This window comes from Notolabrus celidotus, chromosome 11 (assembly GCF_009762535.1).
Source record: "Notolabrus celidotus isolate fNotCel1 chromosome 11, fNotCel1.pri, whole genome shotgun sequence".
NCBI classification, from domain to species: Eukaryota; Metazoa; Chordata; class Actinopteri; order Labriformes; family Labridae; genus Notolabrus; species Notolabrus celidotus.
The window spans coordinates 7,252,763-7,270,195 of NC_048282.1; the positions used below are offsets into that span (position 1 = coordinate 7,252,763).

General features: G+C 40.2%; 1 protein-coding gene across 3 annotated transcripts in view; it reads right to left on the minus strand.

The window, feature by feature from the left end:
• Nucleotides 1-17,433, minus strand: part of mtor (mechanistic target of rapamycin kinase) — a 119,043-nt gene that overhangs the window by 91,140 nt on the left and 10,470 nt on the right. The window contains exons 14-22 of one of the 3 annotated variants that reach the window (XM_034695129.1): nucleotides 16,935-17,057; nucleotides 15,989-16,072; nucleotides 15,638-15,808; nucleotides 15,165-15,257; nucleotides 13,212-13,346; nucleotides 12,183-12,312; nucleotides 4,303-4,553; nucleotides 4,112-4,198; nucleotides 2,196-2,363 (exon numbers count right to left, since the gene is read on the minus strand). In XM_034695129.1, the coding sequence (XP_034551020.1) occupies nucleotides 2,196-2,363; nucleotides 4,112-4,198; nucleotides 4,303-4,553; nucleotides 12,183-12,312; nucleotides 13,212-13,346; nucleotides 15,165-15,257; nucleotides 15,638-15,808; nucleotides 15,989-16,072; nucleotides 16,935-17,057 (1,242 nt within the window). The remainder of the gene's footprint in view (nucleotides 1-2,195; nucleotides 2,364-4,111; nucleotides 4,199-4,302; nucleotides 4,554-12,182; nucleotides 12,313-13,211; nucleotides 13,347-15,164; nucleotides 15,258-15,637; nucleotides 15,809-15,988; nucleotides 16,073-16,934; nucleotides 17,058-17,433) is intronic. The other 2 variants (XM_034695130.1, XM_034695131.1) reach the window with 2 other exon arrangements.

Below are 17,433 nucleotides of genomic sequence, written 5' to 3' on the forward strand. Positions count from 1 at the left end.
CGTCTCTCTGCTGAGTAAGCGTTCACGGCAGCACTACTTTCAAAGCAATATTATTTTTAATTTGTTGAGCCTCTGCTGAGGGCTCTGAGAGCAAGTTTTTCACAAGCGGTTCCAGCTCTGTGACCACAATTTCAATTCCAGCCTCACTGAATGCTTTTCTGTAACCACTCAATTTGTCAAAGCGTTATTGTTTTTAGTTTTTAACCCAGCTCCTTTTTTTCTTCCCTGATTAATTCTGTCAGTGTTCCCCGCCACAAAAACTGAATTCAAAACTAGCTTGTTGAAACTGAATCTCTTCTGTGAGTCTCAACAGTTCAACTTCAATGCATCACAGTTAAACGCTCACTCTACATTTTTTTTATGCAATAATTTGAATTCACATAAAATGTGTAAACTGACTTGTAGATGAGAAGAAAATCTAAAAAAAAAATGTACATTTAAAATTATGATAGCTTTCAGTTAGTTGTATTGTCTATTCTAAGTTTGTGTGATGAAAACCTGGACTGTATAAATAATGGACATAGTATCCGTGACGTCACCCATCTGTTCCTGTGCGCTGTTTTAAAGCCAATCATCGGTGGGTGCCATAATGGTAATGCTGAACTCAACCAAACTTAGTGTGAGGTATAGAGGCGGGGTTTGAGCCTCCTCGCCAACAGCTACAGTGTTCCTGCCTGTCAGTCAAGTCAGTCATGTCCTTAAATGGGCAAAACTCGTAATCTTAATATCCTCTGAACTATAGCATTATAAAAAAATTCACTCCCCTACAGTGTGTGCTGATAGAGAAATGAGCTCTTCAGACTGAAGCTGTTTTTTGAACCAGGCTGTAAACATGTTTATTAATGCTGTAAAGATCGTCTCCTTTTAATTGGTGTGTATGTGGTTTCCTGTGTTTCTGCAGCCAGCCTCAAGTGGATTCTTGATGAATTGCAGTTTATAACACTTCCACATTTCTTCATATTTTGAGACCGGAGGTTGACGCTTGGATGAAAACCATGTCTTCAAATTAGAATGGACATTATGTGCTTGAGATGCTGTTGTCTTCGTTTACTCTCTGTGCTTCTTGCCAGGCAAATCTTTCATCCAGAAGTTTAAAGGCTGCTTTTAGGTTGGTGGTTAAGCTCAGAAGTTAAAGCATGCTCTCTATTGACAGAGTCATCAGTCCTTGACACAGCGGTTGCTTGGTTTGACTCCTTGCAATGACCCTTTGCTACATGTCATCCTCCACTCCCAGGATCAACATTTTCTCCCATCTCTCTTCTTGTCTCTGCTCTCTGTCTTGTGTAGTAGTCCACCTAAACTTACTGCTACAAACAACGTTTGTATAACTTAACTCAGCAGTTTTAAGGTTCAAATAAAGCTTAGCTGTGACTTTTTTTTTGTATGTTAACCATAAACTTATTCAGTTGGGAAATGTTCATGATTTGTTTAAATATTATATCAACACATCTTCTTAAGACCCATTTTTACAGACTTTCTTTTATGTGACTTCATCCTTTCAACCGCTTTTTATTTGTAATCATTATTATTTTTAGTTTTTATCCAACTAATTAATTGTTGTAATTTAATTTGATTATTTATTGTTTTGCATTTCTTTTTTTTATTTCTTCTTTTAATGTTCTTAATTTATCCTTTTCCATTTACCGCTTTCTCTGATGTGATGTCGTCTTCCTCTTAAAACCTTGTTATTTTATTGTCCTTGAATACTTCTACTTACTTATCTTTTTTAATTTATTCATTTATTAATTTATTTGCGTGTTTAAAAAAGAAAAAAAAAAACTCTTCAAAAATGATTTTTTGGACTACTGTCTCGCCACTTTATTCTGTTTAATTTGCGGTTATTCTTTTTCATCTTTTGCACTGTATTTTGTGTATTCCGATGTTAGAATTTCTACACTCCTGTCTGTCTGTGTAAGGTTTATTTTGTCTTCCAAATCCTGCCATGCTTTGTTTGTCAAAGCACTTTGTAAACATTAGTTTTTAAAGGTGTTATACAAATAAAAAATGTACTATTATTATTACTTGGTTTCACACAGGACACAAACAGAGGTCTCCTTGGTGTAAGTCACACGTCTTATCTGTCAGCTTTCCCAACCAATCAAAGCGCAGCGAGATGGACAGATAGATCTCTTTTAGGTAAGATACAAACAGACCCTGATAGATTGGTGGTTCTGTCACCTGAATGTTTAACTCACCTTGATGGTCACACTGCGCCCTGTGCTGTTGTCGTGCATAAAGACTCGCAGCATGTGTGGGATGAGCTGAGGCAGGTAGAGCTTGAACTCTCCACCCAGCGCCACAACAATCTGCTCGATCAGGAGGATGATTGTGTTCTGCATGGGGTTGTTTGGTGTCCAGTACTCCTACAGAGCAGAGAAGAATATGAAGGCATTAATTCAAATAACAGCTTATTGATTGTTTCATTGATTTTTTATCAACGGATAAACGGAGGGACAATTCAAATAACTTCATTAATCCTTATTGGGGCAACTGGTTCAAAGCAGTTTGTGCATAAAAAACTGCAATATATAAACATTCATTTTATGTCAGAGCTAAAATATTAAATCAAATCTAAAATGTATACTGATATTACTGAAGACTGTCCTGGCTTGGTTCAGCACACATGGGTCATTCTGCTCCTGTCCAGCTCATCATGACATATGATTCACTTTCCAAGCTTTTATAAGATCTGAAATATTGATTCACCACATCACGAACAAACAGGTGAATAATTTAAGAAGGTCACTGAAAACTGAACAAAAGCTAAATAAACTCAGACTGACAGACAGCTGTAACTGTAGTTGCAAGCTAAACTCTTGGCTTCAATCAAACTGACCTAAATTAAGGCACATCCAGTTTCAGAATATAAACTTTTATAATATTCGGCATCTACATCCAAAGCAATACCTCATTCCCCTCTCTCTCATAAAGTTCTGAAGGTTCTGTTGGTCAAAAGAACTGGGTCAAAATGTGCTGCAATAAATTATCTGACTTTGAGAGTCTTCTGGACAGATTTCGATCTGGAAATACAAAACGCTCACGTGCCAGAGGCAGCGAGGGAGAATCACGATACTGGATGGCGAGGAATTGAGACAATTTCCTGTCAAGACGGACTGACATCCCGTCTCTGTGTTGCTTACCGTTTTGGAAAATCTAGGCACAGCAACTCTGTGTACATTACAGATAATGACAATTAGAGTTACACTGGAAGACTTGAAGTCACGCAATGCGTCAATCAGTCAATGGGCTTCAGCTGTGAGATCTGGCGGAGGTGTTTTGTCAGAGACCAGAGGTCTCGAGCAGCCCCCAACTTCCTGCTTTCCCTGCCTGTGGCAGCTGAGCAGAGTGCAAGTGAGTGTACATCCTGAATGGTTATTCCAGCCCCCTCATCTGGATGCAGGAGCAGCGCTGGAGCAAAAATGAATAGATTCTTTGTTTCACTTGCCATTTATTAACTCAGAGGGACCTGAGGTGCAGCGGTCCAGTCCTCTCAATTACTTTTCTTCAGGAGGAGTAGCCGCCATCGCAAAAGTGTCTGTAACAGTATTACCAATATTCCGATAGGAGCACGGTCATGTGATATTTTGTGCCGTGCTGTATGATTATGTGTTAAGAAAGCGTATTTGAGCAAGTGCAAGGGCTATGACTTGAGCAGTTGTTCCACATCAAGTGATAAAAGAGAACGTCAGAGGTTACAGATTTCTCTTAATTATCAGATGATGTGAGTGGAAAAAACACAGAGGTGTGTTAGTGAGAAAGTGTGAGTGTTGAGGAAGTGTTGTTCTAACACGTGAGCCAAAAGAAAGGAGCGAGTGAAGAGACTATTATCCAGTACAGGTAACATGGTTAAGTCCTGCAGCCTCTTTAATCTTGTTAGTGAAGTACAACACCACACATGATGAGCGCTGCTGTGTGACAGGGGGCCAGTCTTCATCCATGGGCCCCGAACACATTACTCCTAATAAGGCGAGTGTCGAGCACGACGGAGCACAATAAGAGTTTGCAGCTGTTTGCCTGACTCACAGGGACACAAGAGGAGCCGGGTGATGGTTGTTAGGGGATTAGGGTGATGGTGGGGTGAGGGTGGGAGGTTGTTGACTCTGTTACTCACCCTGATGAGAGTGAAGATGTCGTCCATGTAGGGACGGATGTGGATCTTTACAAAGCACACCACCATTCCCATCTGTTGGAAGAGGAACTGAGAGAAAGAGAGAGAGAGAGAGTGAAGAGTCAGAGATATGTTTGGGAAAAAAAACAAATCAACCAGACACTTCCTTTCTTTTATCTAGTGGTGTTACCTACCTCTCTGATACTGGCGTCACAGACCCGGATGACATTGAGGAAAGTGGGCATGACCTGGGGCAGAAACTGGACACACTTGAGACCCAGAGACTTGAAAATGAAGGTGACCGCCTGGACGACCATGGTGTGGTGGTTGGAGAGTGAAGGGTCTCTGAGGATGCGCATCAGAGTGACGATTGCCACTGCGGGGTAAAACTCATCCAGGGGCAGGTTGCCCATATTCACCAGCATCTCACTGGTGCTGTAATCCGCTGTGAAAGAGACACAACAAAGGAAATCAAATCAATGTTTACCAAATATTATCCAGAGAGATTTTTAACATCTTCATAGTTGAGAACAGAAGGGCTGAATCGAGCGCAGTGAGAATCCCTGAACTCCAAGAAAATCAATGCTCAGTCTTAAAAATGAGGAGCTAACCTCAGCAGGTCTTAAGGAGGTCATTTGCTGATAAAAATGGCCTGACTGTAAATTTCAGTCTGTTTCATAACCAGCTACAAACTCATCTGAGCAGCTTTAGAGACAAGGACAAAAATATTAAGGTGCATTTCGACCAAGAGTTCTGGGGCCCAGAACTACTTTACCCTGAACTAAAAGGTTCCTGTGCCCCATATTGTTGTCTGTGTTTCGACCGCGGGCTGAAGTCCCTGGTATATTGTGCAAATCAGGCCAGAGACGTATAGAGAAAATAAAAAGTAAATGCACTACACCACCAGACCAGTAGAGCGCAGTAAAACAATGATGAATGCCATTCATCACAGATGACACAATAGAAGCAGACAGACAGGCAGGTATCATTATGAGCAACACAACAGTTAGCCTGTTAGCATGAAGAGACTCAGCTGGTGTTGTTTTAGATGGTGCTATATTTCATCACAGATGGATTCACTGAATCAACACGTGAGAGGAGATAAGCGCGAGTAGCAAAGACGTTTCAACACGGCTTTAAAATCCTTTTGAACTCAAAAAGCTTCGCAGAGATCGGCCAATGTTTTGGTTAAACAGCGACCCTGTTAACTGCAGACTTTCAGCCGGATGCATCCCTCATAAACGTCTTTAGACCATCATTAAATATCTTATAAGGATATTTTGAAATCTTAATAAAAACTAAACTAGTTTGCATTCCCAGGAACTCCCTCTGTGTTTCAACAGCTGTGTAAACTCCACAAACACTGACACGTTCAGCTGAAGGTCTCCAGTTTACAGGGTCACTTTTAAAACCGTAACACCAGGAGAGACGCATTCACGGTGGGCTGAAAGAACACTACTGTTACAAGCTGCTAAATCAAGAGAAACAACAGCTTCTTCTTTTGAAAAGTACACACACATACAAAAAAGATAGAACAAATAAAAACTAATGAAAGAAAGAGACATCAAGGGATGTGTGTGATGTTATTGTGGACGGTGGGCAGAATAAAAACACAGCGGTTCATCTACCAATCAGACAAGTTCAGCATTGCAGGCCCTGCCCCTCGAAAGTCCTGGGACCTTTGAAAAGTACTACCCGCCAAGCAGGGCTTTTCAGGGGGGAGATTAACTACCCCTGAATGAAATTTAGACCCTGGGTCCTCCAGTCGAAATGCACATAGTTCAGGAGGTAAGTTCCTACGGTCGAAAAAACACCTTTACATAAATTCACTTCTCTTCTTTCATTTCAATGTCATATTTTAAATAAAGACAATCTGACTGTAGGAGGATAAATGATGACCTGCATATCAATGAAATAGATTATTTGCCTTAAACCACACACCGCTGATGGATGAAGAGAATACAAAGCTCATCTATTTATCGGAGACATTGTAACTTCACTAATGAGCCGTGGGTTCATGCTACACTAAGTTGTAAACATGGGTGCCAAAATCAAAAGTAGGGGGTTGTGTAATCACGCACACTGCCGGGGTACGCAGTGATGACTGCGAGTCAAACATAAATAAACTCAGAAGTGGTGAATCATATATCTGCTTTTTGTTTTGATCAAAGCGTGCTGAGTTTCTGAACCAAAAGATGACTCATCACAGGCTGCCTTTCCTGCTGTTAGTATATATCACAGTTCAGAGCACAGGTGAGACGCAAACTTAAAAGCTTAGCGCACAAAAACAACCTAAAAGAACATCCTGATAAGAGGGAGGGACTCGTGGTATATATTCTAGATGTTGGGGAAAAAACCCTCTCTTGGATCAGATGTATTTGACTTTGTATGTGAAGCCAGCAGCAGTGTCAGTCAGAGGCAATAAACCTTTTCTATAGCCAGACAGTAAAACTCAGCTCCAGCTCCGATCTTAAAAACACAAGATATCCATATAACCTATTTCTCACTTTTCCAAATCTGATCTTATCATCACAAGCCACAGAGCTGCTTTTACGACAATAAATCCATCCAACTAAGTTAATCTATCCAACCTCTTGTAGCACAGCCAATCATGCTGTCACGACACTAAAAAGCCATTAGTCAGGCATCATCTGTCCGGTGTGTAAGTTTCAGTATATTAACAGAGATTTATGACATCCCAGATACCCGACGCTGCGCCGTTCACACTGAGTACAGCTGAAAATGCATCTGGTGCTGGCCATAAAATATGACAACAATATCGTTGTGATGAGAGAGGAGAGCTGATATTGTTGGCGTGTTGCTGTTGGTTCTGGCGTCCACGTTTATGATATCATTGGACAACAAATCAAATAAGGATTTTTCTTTGTCTAATGAGCCAAAGCTTGATTGCAGTAGTTGATGAATATACTCTGAGTGTTTAGTCTTTTTCTAAACTGCTTAAAAAAGGAACAATTATTTGGTTTCCAACATAAACAAAGATTTTTTTCGTTTAACTTTGTTTTTGGTCTTTTAAGTTAATGCGTAAATGTATTTTCACTGAGCACAGGATATTCATGGATATATCAAATAAGACGACAGAGCGACGACTGATCAAACACGTCCCTCCGGGATAAACAGAGTCTCTCTAATCCCAGTGAAAAAATAAAGCCTCCTTGTGAAATTTAACGAGGCCGCTGCGTTGGAACAGTAAGACAACCTGATGCAGATGTGGCTTCCTGCTGTGCCAATGTTCCGGCAAAAAAGCAGGTCATCCAGCTTTACAGGCCAGAGCTGGGTCAGCTTTGCACACCTACATCCTGATTGTTGGAATATAAAGAGTAAGACTTGGGATGATGTGCGATCTTCAAAACAGACATTTAGATCATGCAGATGTAACACTTTATGTGGGCTTGGTGTCTGAGCCTTCAGAAACACACCCACACCAACAGTCCTTTGATTTTCTCTTTAATGGAGCTATTTTTAGAGTCAACGCCCAGTAATCTCACTTCTACCCTTAAATTTAGATGTCCGTGTTAAAGCTGAACCTGTATTAGGCCATTTAAGGATCAACTTAGAGTGATCTGAGGAGCAACATGAGAGTTTATGTAGTCAAATTAAAGAGAACAAATTCCCTCAGTCTTTAAAGAAACCATCAGAATAGTGGCAGCCTTTTTCTTTCATGATCCATATTTCTTTTTCTAATAACCGTTTTTATTAATGTTTCTCTGTGACAGAAATCGGGAAATGGGGTCAGTCTGTCCATTTTTCTCTGCAGAGTTTCTGACTTTTACAAGGCATCTGAGAACACAGACGTCTGATTTTCAGCGTTTCACTGGTCCTCTGCAGGAGTTCAGTTTCAGCTGCTCCAGTTCTATCTCCCTGAAGACCCTGGACTATAGACATAACAGATTGGCACAGAGTTTGTCAGGCTAAAGAGGGTAGCTTTGTTGTTGGATCTTTTATTATTCCGGCCTTCACCAAGTCTAGATTAATGGTCGTGATAGATGGCTACACATCTGTATCTGAACAGCCCACAAACAGGCGAGGGAGGCAGCAGTGCTGCAGTAACTCATGCCTCAGCTGTGGAGGAAAACAGAGCAGCTTCCTTGCCATAAAAACAGATGTAAATACAGCCACTGACTGAGAAAGTACACACAGCATTTCATCTGGTTTAGTGCCCACACTGTCTGTGCTGCAGTCATTGAAGTCAGGTGAGGAGAAAGGCCTAGACACTGACCTCCCACATAACAAAATACATGCTGTCAAATATTGCAAGTGCTCCAGACACTGACCCTGACTAATCTGCCAACAGATTCACAGCCTCCAATTCTGATCATGGTCCATTTAGCGGGAGCACAAGCTGGTAAAACCATTACCGTATTGTCCGAGGTCAGACTGGGAGACACATGACTGGATCTGACAAGAAGAGACCTGCGTTCTCAATAGACAATGCCCGTGACAAAGACAGATGAGCTGTTTTACTGTTATTGTTATGAATTTTCAAGATCTCCAGGAGATGACACGCTTATAGGGACATCATGAACTTTCACTATGTTCCACCAACAAGTCAAAGCTTTCCATCCACACCAAAGCCCACAGAACTACCACAACAGCTTATGTAGTTAATAAGTCATCAAAGCAGTGTTCTGGTCACACCATGTCCTTTCATACAAGCCACTTCAACGTGGAACAGAACAGCTTTCAACCCCCGAGCTGATAAAGCTTTGAAAAGAATAAAATGAGCTCTCTGTTATTTCTTTTAAACTGTGGGAGTCAAGACTAAAGCAGCCTACTGCATCCACTGATTAATACTTCTATCAATACTATGGATACCTTTATTTTAATCAAGAGCTGGAGGATCTCAGGAGAGCTGCATCAGTATCTTCTTTTAAATCACAGCTGAAACATATTTTCATCGAAAGGCCTTCTTATAATATTGTTTAATCCACGATGCTACATTTACTTTTATTTACTTTCATTAATGTTTTTCTTTTATTCACTCATTGTTTGTATTTGTTTTACTGATTTTAAATGTTTTATTATTTTGATTGCTTTTAGTAGTTTCTCTTTTACTCTTTTTCAGCTGTTCCTCTTAAATTTCCTTGCTAGCTCTACAGTGGTAGAAAAAAGTTTAACACAATCTCAAATATTGTCATGAAAAATTTGTGAAAAAAAATTTGTGTTTCAAGCATTAAGTAGACGAACAAATACAAATGATATTTGTTTTGTTTATGGTTTACAAGAAAAACTAACAAAACTAAATTCTTGACAGTTTCAATATGTCAGTTCTCAACATTGTCGGTATCAAAGTCAACAAATAAAAGTGAATGTGTTCAAAACTGAACACAAAGAAGAAATAAACCTGTCTGTGACTGTACTGAAAGAAATTGCACTTGAAGACCTAAGAGTGATTCTCAAGAGTGGTTTTTATGTTGTAAAGCTCTTTGTAACCATAGACTGTATAAATAATGGACGTAGTATCCGTGACATCATCCATTTCTGAAGCACTGTTTTGAGGCCAATCATCGGCGGGAGCCGTACTGCTGTTGTCAAGCGATTGTGACGTAAAGAGGCGGGCTTTGAGCCTCCCAGCCTAGCTTGTAAGTAACGTCTGTTTTGATAAGTGCTATATAAATGAACTTTATCATTAAATAAATAGAATGCATTAGTAAATAAATCAATGTTATTATTATTAAGAAATCTGAAGACTTGAACTTTTCCTTCTTAATATTGTCAGTTGTTTTTTTATCGGTAACGTTATATTAATGGAGGTCGTGGATATGTTTATCGCTATTTTTCAATCCTTGGTTGATTCTACTAGACTCAGTCAGCACTGATCACTTGCATGATATGGTAGCAGAGTGGTGGAAAGGTAGATAGCTTAGGACTGGCCTTTAATTGCAATATCATTGTTATCACAATATGAGCCTTCATAATAAACAGATGGTAGAAGTCTGAATTTATTGCACTGAATATGTACAGTAATTTTATATTAACAAGAAATGCTTTTTTGGGATGCCAAAAATAGGTGGGATGCATTTATGTTGGATAAATGTGTGTGTCCATCAAACTCTAATCAAATGGATCTATGAAGTCTATTTGGGTGGGAAACTGTAAGTTTGAATCTGCAAAGACCCCTACGTCTTTGTGGAACAGTTAATCTATTGGGTGAAAGTCAGCACAGCGGGGGAGAGGGAGGCCTGGTGGGACAGAATACGACGCAGATGTGGAACCTACTAAAGACAGCATTTGGACAAGATCTTATCTTTCCCAACAGACACAGGAGAGGTAAGAAAACACCTCAAGGATCAGGTGGTGCCCCATACAGCTCCTTCTTGTGTGACGACAAACAGAAACATGACTTAGATTGAAATAAAAAAAGAGTTCATCAAAGGTTGATTATGGTCGATGTTTAACCATAAATTAAAGTACAGACTGCATCAGTAATCCATTCTCACATAGCATTGCATGAAACAAACCATCTATCGGTCTTCTTAGAAATCCTTCAGGAGATGTCTAAAGTGGGTCACCTTAAATCAAATCCAGTTGTTGTGGTTCTATTTCCCTCTGAACTGGCAGACCCTCACTCTGGAGGTGGTTTAGTCGGGTGTAGGTCAGACAGAAGCCAGAAATTCAATCCTGAAAGAACCAGCCCAACAAATCGAAAACCCAAATGCTGGGGCATGACCTCTGAGAAGTGTGTTTTGTCAGGAGCAAGCAGACATATCAACTCGCTGCGCTCGTTTCTAATGAGCTGTAGATTTATGAAATGTAAAACAGCCAAGCACTTAAGTGTTTTTGGCCAGACAGAATGTCATTGGTTTAAGGTGAGCCAATTTCAGCAAATCAAATAACTGAAGATGAAATCGGCTCGATCGTATTCTGACCGAGGAAAAGTTGGGCGAAATATTGCAGAAGTGTGTTTATTCACAGCTCTGTGCACGGAACGGACTTTTTAAAAACAGTAAAGATTCTGCATATTCAGTTACACAAAAATATGCAAAAGTGTGTTAAAATCACAGCTCACTCATTAACTATCAATGCAGTGGATTGTAAAACACCTTTCACCATTATTTATAGAAACATTAGTGGAACTGATCTATGACTGCTCTCCTTTCAAATCAGCTGTTTGCAAATTAATCTCAAGTATTTCAAATATTCTTTTCCCCTTAATCTTGTATATCCATTTCTTTTATTGCATATTTACTCTAATCTAAAGTCTATTTTCTCATTGTTGCGTTCATAAGGTGTCCTTGAGTGTCTTGACAGGGGCCCATAAATAAAATGTTTTATTATTATTACAAAAAAAAACTCAATTCTTAGCTGGCATTTGAAGAATACAAATGTTGCAGTGGAACTGTCTTGGAAGTCTTGTATTACACATCAGATGACTTTTCTGAATGACATTTACATTCCTCTTCTGAAACACAGATTGCCAGTTTGGTTTTGTGACCTTTAAAAGTGGAGTTTGTTTGTTCAGGTGAGTTACCTCACTGTCCACCTTTATGAAGTGTGTTACCCTTCAGGCTACCTGCAGCAAGGTACTAAACTCCAGGCTGGTTCTGAATGTTTATGTTTATTCGGCATCCTAAATACATCCTTAATTTTCACTTAAAGCTGCAGTTGATAGGATGGGGGGGGGGGGGGGGGGGGGGTCCTTATTTTGTGCTGTGATTCACAACAAAGTCATAATACTCATTAAAAAATTAGGTGTTTTGAGATTATGGCGAAATCTCTGTTTTCCTATGTCCCTGTATCCAGCCATCTATAAACTCCAATCACTCCCGTCAGCTCTGACCAATCAGAGCCACTCTCCTGATTGGTCCTCCTACATCGACCTGATTGAGCGTGCACTACGATCTGTTTGTGGGCGGAGCTTACAGGAGCAGAGACGGGGGAGTGGGATGTAGTGAGAGGGAAAATTGGTGTGGAGGGGTAGTGTTGACATTCCAAACTTCTCCCTGAAATGATGTTTATTCCAGGACTATCAACAGCAGCTTTAATGAATCTTAATGAAAAATAAGATCCAAACGGTTCCTTAATCTTTGACTGGTAATAGTGATCACAAGCCTACCTGAGTCCTGACTGGACTTGGACTCAGACAGACTGACAGCTGAGGCGTCTCTGGACTGGTCAATCATGCCGATGTTGACCTTGTGCTTGTAGGGGTCCAGAGCTCCAAGAAGACCTAGTACCCGGATAGCCTGTATGAGACACACAGCACACACTGTGTTAGCAAACTTCCACTGGGGTATCACTTACATTGTGGGGAAATCTTCTATAGGACTTTGAGGTTTGACTGCTGTTTAACTACGGTGTTATGAAACAAAAGCATGTACTTGTTTAAACCATTAAAAAAATACACAGTTCTTTATTATATCGTGTTTCCATGTCCTTTCAACTCCAAGGCACTCCTAGGTAGAAAAGTTAGTCACTTGTAGGCTCAATGAGAACTATTTGAACATAATGAAAATGCTCATTGACAACAAATGTATGTAAAATACTGTTTAAGACGCATCAAGAATGGATGTTATGACACATTTTGCCCCCCATGGCCTATAAAGGGTTTGTCCTCTGATGGACAAAAGAGTTTGTTGTATTTCTTTATTTAAGCAGTGCTTCTGCTGTGGCACGTAGTAAAAAATCAACCTATCCTGTTGGTGCAGAGCTGAAAATGGATAATAAGCCCAACAGTACTTTAAGTGTATTAGAAAGAAGATCCCAGAGTTCCAGAGCCAATGCTCTCATGCCACACACCACGCACAGCAACAATGTGCTCTCTGAGACCAACATAACTTTTTACTAAGAGGAAGAAAAATCTGAAATTATCACTTACGTCACAGCTCCACACTCAGAAAAAAGTTCCATATAACCATGGAAAATGTGTATAGGCTCATACCGCATGTTTACTTGCGATTATGATTCACCAGTCAAAGTCAATACATCTGAATAGACCCTCATGTGTCTAGTACATGTTGACAGGTTGGGTTTCTAGCCCCACAATAAGCCATTGAGAAACACAGCAAGGTTCACATTGCCACCAGGAGAGCTGCGGCGAGACCGAAGAGTGAGGAGCCAAGACAAGTGAGGATCACGTGCATACCTCTCTCCTGATGCCCTGGTTTTGTTCCGTCTTGAGAAAGTTCAGCAGCACCTCCAGGAGGGAGGGGTACTTGCGGTAAGGCTCCACCACATAACCTGTGCTAGCCACCTGCTGGCCCAGTGTCCACAGCGCCACCTGGTGGTTAAAAAGACAGATTCTGTTAGGGCAAGGCCTTAGACAGGCAACATAGAGGAAAGACAGAATTTGCAATAGTTGCTTTATTTTGTTTTGTCTTATTTATATAATTCTGTATTACCTAGAACGCTGTCGAGGGATAACAAAATAATACTGAGGAAAATAACTGCATTACAGGTAGACATACTGCATAGACCTAGTACTAGATGTTTATTGCTTACCACCATATTTTAATTGTATCCATTTTTTTTTTTTTTACCTTTTTCAGTATTCATTCACAAACTAGCCTTCTTTAATGTGACCACCATGCCCCCCCACCCAGACACGGCTTTCTTCCCCAGCCCCTCTTTCTCTCTGCGTCTTTCACCTTCCAACTGAGCAACATTTTTATTTAAGTCGCAAAAACATGTTTTTGCTTTTTTCACAAAAACAATTTTCAGAACTCTGTGCCAACATAAAACCATAATAGGAGGGCGCGGGCTTGGTCTAATGGTGAAGTTGTGCACCCATACAGCAGTTGACCTGGGTTTGATCCCAGCTTACGGCCGCTTTCCCTCATGTCATTTCCCCCAGTTTCCTGCTCTATCCACTGTCCTCTAAATCAGGGGTTCCCAAACTTTTCAGCCTGTGATCCCCAAAATAAAGGTGCCAAAGACTCAAGAGCCCCACTGTCCCTTGAAGGGATTTAATGTGGCGTCATTTAGCTGGTCTGCTGAAAATTAGCCTACCTATATGATCATGTGTCTGTGTTTCCTGTGCCGTTATGAATCAACCCACTGCTACTGATGCTTTTGATAATTAATTGTTCACTAACCCTAAACTTAGGAGTCATCCGGCAAAAAGAAAGGCAGAAAACTCATCACATGTTCTATTTTCAAGGTTTTATTTCAAGTTTCTAATAATAATAATTTTTACGATAATTGGTCAAATTTACTATTTTTGGATAACTTAAAAAAAAAACATTCTGGAAGACATCTCACGACCCCCCATTTGTGTCCCCCTGACCCACACTTTGGGAACCTCTGCTCTAAATAATAAAAGTGAAAAAGCCCCAAATTATAAATAAATTAAATGAATAAAAAAACGTAATATGAGTGGATTGATGACAGTAGTACTGTATAGTGAAAGGGACAGATTGCACCCTGATCAATGCAAGTAGAATTTGGACATGGGCACGTCTCATGTGAGTGTGTGTTTTTCAGAGTAGAGTGTGTGTGTGCATGTAGAGGAGAAGTACAGATCAAGGTGCGGGTACACTTAATTGATCGTGGATGGTCAATGTTCTCTTGGTTGGATAAAAACATTAAGTATTAAAGCCTACAAGATGTCTAGCATGTGTTTTCACTTTATTTACAAGGCAGCTGTGGACGGTCGTATGATCAGCGGTGTATGGCATCAAAGTAAAATCAATCTGTGCGTTTTTTTGACCTGTTAGATTTTGGTTTGATCTAATGCATTAATCTGACTGACCTAGTAACACTATGTGTGAACTAAGCCTGTTTGTCTGCTCCTGCCGTCAGTCTATTGCTGAGTCCCTTATTGATAAGCACTGCTAAGCATTCTTCTAATGATCCCTCTCCGTGTTAGCTACAGGCACACAATCCTGTTTAAATGTAAAATAACTGGAGCACAACGCTCTCAAATACTTTCTGAACAACTTGAAATGTTTACAGAAATTCTATCCAGTTATGTTTATAGAAATAGGCATGTATTTACTGTACCCAAGAAATAAATATTTCTCAGAACTAAGAGCAGTGCTGAAGAGAAATGACAAAAAACATTCCAACCAGATGAATCTGATTCTCTGTCTTGACTCACCTGTCGTTTGGCCAAAGAGGAGGAGTCCTGCAGCATGTCCATGATGATGGGAAAAAGCTCGTCCATCCACTTTCTCATCTCCAAGCCGCTCACCTGGCAGGACAGGCCGAGGACAACAACTCAAAACTAAGAAAATCGTACAATCTGGCCTTATTTCTGTCAGAAAAACCTCCTTAAAGAGAATCTTTATTCATTTAAACGTTCAAATGACGAGTGACGAACAACAGTTTCAGTCTGACACATGAAACTATAGCCCTAACATGTAGAATGTGAAAGCTACGGGTTTAACCTTTTTTTCATATTAGCTCCGTCCACTCATGCAGGATGAGTTTCAGAGGTCATGGGGTTGCTTTGCTGCTTTCCTCTCAACCCACGTTAACACACTCAGACATTTTTAAAGTCATCCAGCTTTTAGCTTGAATGCACATTTTTCTCTAACATTGCATTCACTTGCTTTCATCTATCTCCCCTACATTTTCCTGAGTCTCCCTGTGCCGGCTCCGGAGCAGCCAGCCTCCTGCCTCTTCCTGCACTGAGTCAACCGTGAACTCTTGGTCCACCTGAGCATCTCCTGCATTGTACTGAAGACTTTGTCTGCCTCTCACTGTGCTTTCCTGATGAGACCCCTGACACACCTGCACAGGCTGAAAACTTCAATTGTTTGCAATACAACAGTTAAAGTGAGTAACACATAATTAATGATGTACAGAGGGTCAACATTTATGTTCTGATATCAAAGGGTTTAATTAAAAACAGATAAAGCATCAACAGGGTAAAGTAAGCTAATATTGTGCTTATATAACGGACATTGAATAAGGCCTTACCTGAGCCAACTCGCCAATAGTTGCAAGGACACTGATGACCACTCCAGGGTTAGGGTCTGGGTCTTTCAGTTTGAGGATCAGAGCCTGCAAAGTAAAAGGTAGGAGAGGTCACCTAACCTGTCGTATCCCTGTTCTCCCTTTAAGTCTCATGATCAATTGTATTCGTCTCAAAGGGTCTGAGGGAATAAGACCAATTGAATCAAATCAAAATCAAATCAAAATCAAGCTTTACTGTCATTTTGTTCATACTAGTGTATTAAAAAAAAAGAAAAGGCGTTTCCAGGAGATCATTAGTAAAATATAGCAACAAAAAATATGCTGGTAAAAATACAGTAATAAAAATCTAGATTAAAATATATGTTAAAAACACAGCATTCATACACACTCATCCATCAAGAACTTAAAGTGCAGTAGGCAGTATAATAAATATGCAGCAGTGTATTTATGTTCATTTAACAGTTCAGCAGTCTGATAGCCTGAGGTAGGAAGCTGTTTCGCAGCCTGCTGGTTCTAACATATACATACAGTATATGTGCCCTCCTGTAACTTTTCAAACTAATGACATTCTGTGAGGAAAAAAAGCATGAACGCGAGTGCAGCAGAACCTTCAGGTGGAGATTTTGGAGTTTTAAGCTAGTAGCAGCTAATGCAGTCACAGAGAATAGGATTGACATCTTTCATTCTAAATTTTATAGTCCTCAGACTCAACTGATGCAGACTGATACGGCATCACTTGAGTTCCTTTGTCAAATAACATGGATCTCCTTCTGAAGGACATGATGACTTTGTCCATCTTACTTTCTGTGTAATGCACTGCAATGTATAAAAGTTTACATTTAACCTTTTACTTATTCTGTCAAATTCTCTCAAATACAAATATCTTCCATAGCAAGAGGCTGTTTTACACTCAAACATCCACACCTTCACACTGGAGAACTAGTTGTACCTTGAGGATGGGCTCCATATACGGTCGTATGAGTCGGGGGGCATTGGAGACGAGATGACCGAGCATACGGGCACTCTGCTCTTTGTTCCTGCCGACTCCACTGTGCTCCAACTCTGTTAAGATCTGCAACATAATCCAGAACAGAGTTCAGTTTCAAGCATTAACTCGTCTACATGTGGAATAAATCTCATTAAGTTCATGCATAATGTATAGAATGGTGTCATGGTAGCGTCACTTTCATGTCAACCTTCACCAGGTCACACAGAGGAAAATTTGAGGGTTTGAGGCCGTCAATAAAACCATAACTGTGGACTGTGCTGCCCTCTACAGGTATCACACTAATACAACGCACCAAATGTGACCGTTCAAGAAGAACACTCATATGCAGTATTCATAGATGTGGATAATGGTAAAAACTTGAATGTTGCTCTTCTGCTCCTGGGATGAGAAGAACATTTTAATATCTGTATCTTAAATAACTTTATTTGACTGAAGTCTT